The following is a 7713-nucleotide window of genomic DNA, read 5'->3' as shown; positions in this document are numbered from 1 at the left end:
GTGTACTTGATAAAACCCAAATTAGGTTCGTGTGATAATGAATTTGTCATTCGTAGCACGCACAAATGAGACATTGTCGTACAAAAAATGCTCCAGCACCTGACGTTTCAACAAGACGATTTGTCTTCCTATTAACACTACGAGCCGCTGTCTTGCCTGGTATTTCCATAGTGAGTACTGGGCATCAGAAATGGCCAAAATCTGAAAAACGCCACATCTTTTTTTCTACGGCGCCTCTCATGTCAATATTGAATAACTCGCTAATAGGATCCGAAGCAAAGTTCCAAAAGGAATTTTCTTAAAGGGGCAATGACACGGTCACCCAACTATTCATGGTTTTCAGCAAAGACTGCTAGTAGAGGGTCTATTATGGCCATAAAGATATGAAAAGCGTGTCGTAAAAGAATGTTTCAGGGCATGACAAGTCATATAATTCAACAGCAGTGAAATCCGCCCACCGCTGGCGACTGCCATTTTGCCACGACGTGTGTGACGTCACAAGCTGGAAGGAGAAGAGCCAACAGTTTCTAAGTTCCAGCCTCTGCGAATCGTTTAATTTGCCAAGCTGGGAAAATCCAAGTTAGCTTGTTTTCACGTGCAGCTGACCACGGAACAATATCATTCGCTGGACTGCAAACAGTAGCACAACTAGTCGCTTATTGCGCCATGCCTAGCGAGTGCAACAGTGCAGCAGGACACTCAAATAGCCCGCGTGTTTATAAAAAAAATATTCGATTATAAATTAGGCACTCGACCAAATGTGCTAAAATTTTGCCAGCCTGTTTGTGAACGCACATGGATTAACCTACATAACACAGGTTATGATGGAAAATTGGATGTCATTGCCCCTTAATTGGGTGTCATGGCTGCCTAACTGTGGGCCAAGCCAAAGTGAGGAGCAGCAGCAATGACCTTACAATGAAATTTACCCACACAACAGAGATATGCAAATCAGCTAATGTGCAATTTTCTCACAATAGATCCGCTTAATATGTTTCTTTCGGGTTTCTTTGAAGCAACACCTAATGCAACATTAATGTAGTTTAAACTAATAAATGATCACATGACAACTCGATTGCCAACAAATTTTGTGATTACACATTCACTGATACAACGAGGAAAAGCAGAGGTAAAACTTCCATTAAAAATTTGTTTTAGCCAGAAACCTACCTAAACCTTACTATATTTGTGCTTCATCACAGATTTGAAGTTACGTTTTTGTATTTTGACCATGTTGGCTCAACAAAAGCTTGGTTTGTTTAACCTCTCGCTTGTTTAGAACCCAGTACTTAAGAAAGGGTGCATTTGGGGCATTTTTCTGCGGCACACCAATAATCAATTATCTGGCGTGCTTGCGTTTTTCTCGATAGCTGTGCATTTACTGCTTTCTCACGTAGATAACGATAGAGATACTTTCATACGCAGATAATTATAGAGATATTTTACTACATAGATGACAATTGTTGACAGACACCCCAAGTATGCCACTCATTTTCAGAGTGCGCTGATTGCTCTCTCAAGGCAAGAGTGGTGTTTTGGGTATGTGGAAAGGGAAGAGAGAAATAGTGTTTCTTTCTTGTTCTCTTTGGAGTTGAAATGAGTGGCGAGACAGGCACAGGCAGGTTTGTGAGAAGTGGGCTGTATTTGTGCATTGGACGCTGGGTTCTGAGACGACTTGCGGCAGGAGGTGGTGTGTGGAGAGGATGGTCGAGGGAGTGGCATGAAGAGGAGAGAGAGGAATTAGAGCAGGCTGCACGAGCTCTTCTCCCGGAACGGATTCGCCTTCTGTGAGTGGAAGCCCACGAGCAGGTAGTCGTCACTCTCGTGGTCCTGGATGTATTTCTGCAGAAAAGAAGAGGAAGAAAGGAGGAAAGCAAACTTTGAGAAACGGTATTGTTAAAAAGATGCTGCGCAACACTGGATGCATCGGTGTTAAAGGGATACTGACACGAAATTTTGTGGCCAAGATAGCCAGCGAGTTCACTTTCCGTGGACATGTGCATATCATCTGCAGAATCTCAACAGCGTATGTAACCTTGAAAATTTATGTATTTATTGAAAATACCTCAAGAACCCTGCACACAGAGTTTCACATGAGGAGTGCAACAAAACAAACAAGTTGGTTAATAATATGAATTTTGAAGTTAAGTTTTGAACATTCAGCGATACACTTGGGACCTTGAGACGTGTACATAATTTAAAGTAAGCTGAAGGTGTCCCACAGCTTTCACGATATCATCACAGTGGCCGAGCTCCGAGATGGCCAGCTAAATCCTGATATCATGGTCACATAGTGCTTTTTCGCAATTTGAGCCAGCAGGCTAATATTACGCAGCTGTTCGTGGATCAATGTCCACGGTGAACCTGTGAAAGCCTCGAAGAAAGTCTTGCCACTGGCTAACAATAAAGACGATGGCAGAAGCCACAATGTGCTGCAGATGCTGCATGCGAAAAAATGCAATCAGACATTGCTGGCAGTGCGGAAGTGCATCACAGTTTCGTGTCCTTTTTCATGCAATGCCACTTTAGTTGAACAAAGCAGCTTATCGTTCTTGGAGTTTCCCAAAACTGAAACTTCTTGGTAATAAACAGACCATAATTAAATTATCTGTCTCGCATTGCTAGAGGCTGTGTGCTATGTAGTGACTAACACCTTCAGCAACATATTGAAGTAAAAAAAGTGCCCCATCAAAGTTTTTGTGGCTGTATGCCTTTAAAACTGTCATTCAGAACAAAACTGTTCAAAACAAAGCAATTGAAATAGCAACTTCTTGCTCGCACAATAAAATTTACAAATAATTACTCTCTGCATATTATGTACTTAAAGTAAACAATTTAGTTAAATACAATATAACCATCTGGTTATTTAGGCATATAGATAATAAATTCCCCTTTTCCATCATCCCATCTTCTTCACTTCATAACCCTAACAGCACTTGACTGGCTTTTCACAAAAACTTCATCTTGTCAAAAATCAGCACTACGATACACAAACTGCTCATTTCGGCACATATTTCATATGGGATTCACTGTCATGCGTTTTAAAAGTAATGACACTAAACGCATTTGTCTGACCTCATTGTGACACATTATTCAAAGATCATAGGTTTGTTCCGTGGCAACGGCGAGTTATCTTTTCGTCTACAATTTTTTCTTGACATTCATATAGCAATTACTTTGAATAACATCCCCTACACTTTCCTTGGCATCGTTGTCTGTTATTTCTCATTTGTATTGAGACTAAGAAAGAAAAATGAACGCTTAAATTACCACTTTTTTCCTTCAATCATAATGAGGGCCTCATTGTGGCAGACTTAATGCCTTCAAGTTGTATGCAAGAGATAACTGGTTAGCTGCGAGCTCGCAATAAAAATCACATGCTGTGTTACGCCAATAGGCTGGAAAAAAAAATACAAAAAGCTTAACAACACTTCGAAAACAAAGTGAAATATTAAGTCTGACATTTCCCATGCACTTGTATATGATGCACTGCATTCCTAAGGAAAACGTGTAGGTGATGCCTAAAGACGGAGTTTCATACACATTAATAAATGTAAGAATTAAGCATCCAAAACCAGCAATAAGTAAAGAAACATGTATCCTTGGACAAGTTCTTGTTTACTTAAAGAAATAACTTGAATGACATTTGAGCTTTGCCTTCAACAAAGTATAGCATGACAGTGTAATCTGGCCCCAATCACATCATCTACTCAATTTCTAGCCTGGCTTTGGTTTTTGGTGCATGCCTCAACCGTACTGCCAAGGAAACAAGAGTCTGTGCACATTGGCCGTTTCGAACTATCCTCAAAGGCCTATTGCAAGTACAGTCGTGAAGTGCTCACTATGCCATAAATCTTGTTTTTGCGAACCAGCAGAGGGCCTAACACGTGTCCGTAAGGAACACGCGTAAGAAACAAGCATCTGCTCGCTTTGTTAATGCTTTTGCTGCTGCTGATAGTGATGAAATATGTCCAAGCGCTTTGCAATGGGTGGGCCTTCAAAACACAAGTGTCGTGAAATTCACATCTTTTGATGCTGGCATGATTCTATGCTTCTGCCATGCAAAACTGCATTTACTAAAGAGTCTCTTCGCGTGATATGGCATTCATATAACTTTTTTATTCTGAGGCAGTTAAAGCAACAGTGTGGCTCTGTGGTTGAACGCCTGGTTTCCAGGGATTCCGTGGAGGTGCAAATGTTGTAGGCCCGTGTGCTCAGATTTGGGTGCACGTTAAAGAACCCCAGGTGGTCAAAATTTCCGGAGCCCTCCACTACGGCGTCTTTCATAATCATATGGTGGTTTTGGGATGTTAAACCCTACATATCATGGTTTCCACGGATAAAGCTTGAGTTCAACTCTCAAACTGATGATTTTTATTGTTGATTTTTTCTTTTACATCTCTCTTGATTTTTCCCTCACAACCTACGATGATAGAGAGGGAATTGTTTACATACACATAAACAGCCAACAAATTATACGGGAGGGTAACCGCCACCATATCTCAATTGATAGAGGTTCGGATGCATTAACCAAAGCTCATTTGGTCGGGCCCTACTAGCAGCACATTGTATTTTTCACCACTTTTACTTTTTTACACTTGTTCATAATTATTGCATTTAAACTAAAGGCTACAAGTAACGTCCTTTATACTTTCCTTGGCTTCTTTGTCGGTTAGGTTTCATTACACGCTCTTAAGTAACATAATTTTTTATTTCAACGAGTTGAGACGCACCTTGAGGTCTTCAACGGCCGCAGACACCTCCATGCGCTTGAGGCCAGCCTCTCTGCGCAACTGCTCCACTATCTTTCGCTGCTGCTGCAAGTTTGACATCTGCACAAGCATAAGCATCACACGGATTGTCAGTCAGATCTCGCTTGCTTTACCTTTGGTTTGCCAAAATGGAAACCAGAAAGGCGCAGGACTAAGACAGAGGAGAGACTTTATGAGATACACAAATGCTGACAGGCCACAATTTGGTTCAGCAGCTTTTAGTTCTTTTTTAAAATTGTCTCACAAACATACCCAATAAATCGCTTCAGCAAGCTAACTTAACAATGTTGAAGAGTTGGTCACGATTAACAGTGCGAAGGCACCGAAATGTTGGAATACTCTCTAAAAATTTTGCCTTTTCAATGCTCTTTTGAATGCCTTGTCATGTTGCTCAAGTTTGTTGCTTTACACACCATCTTGGACGTGCGAATTCCCTTCTAGATATCCCCCACTTATCACGTCCAACTTGCCCATTGAATATAGTCCTATTAAAACCACATGCCGACTGTTTCGAGCCCACCCCAAATATATTGAAAAAATGGTGTCATTCTTCATTTCACCATGGGATACATACATTAGAAAGCACATTTGTTTACTGAAGCAAATAAGACCTTGCATTAACAATGCAGACATCCCACGTTCGATTTCGCACGCCGGAGTTTTCTTTTTTGTTTTTTCTTTCTTTCTTGACTTTCCATACATGTCTCTATGCATATTCCTTTGGAAGCATGCACAGGGCCACAACATGTGCCTTATAAATGGTACAGGCATTCTAGTAGCCCATGTTCCTACACAGAGATTGCATCATTGGCTGGTAAATGTGTAAGGCGAGCTTCAAAAAAAAAAAAAAGTTTCCTAGCGTAGTTTATCGGATCCCATGTAAAGACTGCGATTATGTATATATTGGCGAGACAAGATATTTTGAACAGCGGGTCAAATTGCATGTCCATGACATCAACAAGAAAAAAGTGTCTACGAATGCCTCGGCCAAGCATGTGGAAAACTTGAGCCACCAAAATAATTTTGATAATGTGACAATCTTCGAAAAATAGCAAGAAAAAACTTTCTGTAAGACACCATTTAGAATCCATGCTGATTCAAATGACGGATAACACTCTAAACGGAAATAATGGAACACTCTTTCCTATCTACAACAGCTGCTTGCGTCACATTTTAAAGACCTCATAAACATCGCTTCACATGTCCTGGCTTTCATGGTGAACGAGACTTTAGTCAGGGAGACAAAACATCTTTTTTCGTGCTTTCTTTCATGGTCCATGTCCTTTTATGCTATAATTTTACTTTCCGACCAGACGGGCTTCCATAAAAAACTAAACATTATCACTCATTCTAGCGAGATTGAACTTTACTTTCAACGTAAAGATGTGGCTCATACAGTGACGGAAGGAAACAAAAAAATTGCAACATTAAGCCACTCAAACGGGTTAGGCATGATATCCCTTTCAGAATGTGTACATGTCCACACACACACAACAATCGCTCGCTATTTCCGTCACTTCATGTAAGTCTGCAAGCGGTTAGCGTAGGATGCATGCACGGGGCCAAAAAATGATAATGTAGAGCTTTGCATGTCCCATTTGAAAGCTCCCTACTGACTTTCAGAGTAACTGAACTACGCTTTACTATACAGTGTCAGCCGTTTTCGACGTAACGGTAATGCTATGGCCTATTAATGATAAAAGGGCTATTTTCAGGTAACAGTTTGTGCTTGCGGAGAATAGTTAATTTGTGCCATATAATTTTCAGCAGTCGATTCGTCTTTTTTTTTTTTTTGCTGAAGAAATGAACAATAAAAAAGCCCTAGTTCTTTTTAAACATCATGACTCTTCAAATCAGGCACTAAGCATCATCTCACCATTTCGACTAGCTCTAAATGTCGGACACGCTGGAGTGAAATCACGTAAATTTGACAGGTTTATTGTAAAACAATTCTGACTATTGATTCGCGGGGTGACTTTCAATAGCCTCCACCAGCTGACAATGAATTCTACCTGGCGTATAATCTTGGGGCATAATAAACGAAGAAGCATTACGGTTAAACGTGCTGAAGATTGTAGCGCAACAGCAATCGACTCAAGCGCACTCGAACGAGCTCGTGCGACGAGCGTCCTTAATATACGCGATCGAATACTAATAACACCCCGTAGAATCATTGCTTAAGCGTCAAATAAAATCAGGAATGAATGCATCGCGCACTTACGGTGAACGAGATCCAACGACATGGGCGCGGCACGCGGTATCGTACGGGCGGCGCGCTTGAAGTTTCAGCACGTTCTTCATGCGGAACGTTCGTTTCCTGCGGCGACTCCCGTAACGATGGCTCACGTAAGCCCGAAGCCAAAAGAAAACCTTTAAAAGCGAATAGCCGCTGTCACCTCCTGTCACGATCGTATGTCAGGCATTGCGCGACGCGGCCAATTGTCACCACGAAGTCGCCGATGATCGCGACCAAGACGAAACTGTAACCGATTGAAACTCGTTTCAGAGTGGGTGCACGTGCGGCGTCTGCCGGGCCTCTTAATCGTAATCGCCAGCAAAACAAGAAGCAGGAGAAACTTGAAAACACGAACGCCAGCACCCGCAGTAGCTGGGCGCGTCGCCTTCGCGCAGCTTGTTAGTACAAGCGCTTGCTGCGTTCTTCGGTTACCAACGTACGCAATGATTCTACGAGAATTGCCTGCATTAAACATAGTTAACAAGGCGAGATGGGTCGCGGGAATTAACGAGGAGTGTACCTTTTATACAGGGATATTCCGACGTGCCCTGCCTTGCGACTTGCCTTGGGACTTGTTGCGCTTCCTTCTCGATAAAGATGGCGTACCGGAAACAGGATGCCGACTGTAAACAAAACTGAAATAAAACTTCTCTGTCGCTGTTTCTTGTGCGTGGTGCCTTCTGTCTAATTGCCGACCAGATTTGA

At 41.8% G+C, this 7713-nt stretch overlaps 1 protein-coding gene across 3 annotated transcripts; it reads right to left on the bottom strand.

Annotated features, from left to right (window-relative positions):
* Window positions 1–1623: 1623 nt before the first annotated feature.
* LOC142774804 (guanine nucleotide-binding protein subunit gamma-1-like) lies at window positions 1624–7692 on the bottom strand. 3 transcript variants are annotated; one of them, XM_075875893.1, is made up of 3 exons: window positions 7529–7692; window positions 4734–4832; window positions 1624–1842 (listed from the first exon to the last, which is right to left on the bottom strand). In XM_075875893.1, the coding sequence occupies exons 2-3, from the start codon at window positions 4830–4832 to the stop codon at window positions 1741–1743; spliced, it is 201 nt and encodes a 66-aa protein (XP_075732008.1). In that variant the 5' UTR covers window positions 7529–7692; the 3' UTR covers window positions 1624–1740. The 3 variants fall into 3 exon arrangements, with proteins under 3 accessions (XP_075732008.1, XP_075732009.1, XP_075732007.1); XM_075875894.1 differs by lacking the exon at window positions 7529–7692 and adding an exon at window positions 6994–7134; XM_075875892.1 differs by lacking the exon at window positions 7529–7692 and having other exon boundaries at window positions 4734–4844.
* Between the last annotated feature and the right edge of the window lie 21 nt (window positions 7693–7713).

The sequence above is a fragment of the Rhipicephalus microplus genome, chromosome 10, assembly GCF_043290135.1.
Source record: "Rhipicephalus microplus isolate Deutch F79 chromosome 10, USDA_Rmic, whole genome shotgun sequence".
Taxonomy (NCBI): Eukaryota; Metazoa; Arthropoda; class Arachnida; order Ixodida; family Ixodidae; genus Rhipicephalus; species Rhipicephalus microplus.
This window is presented reverse-complemented; position numbering and strand designations above follow the sequence as displayed.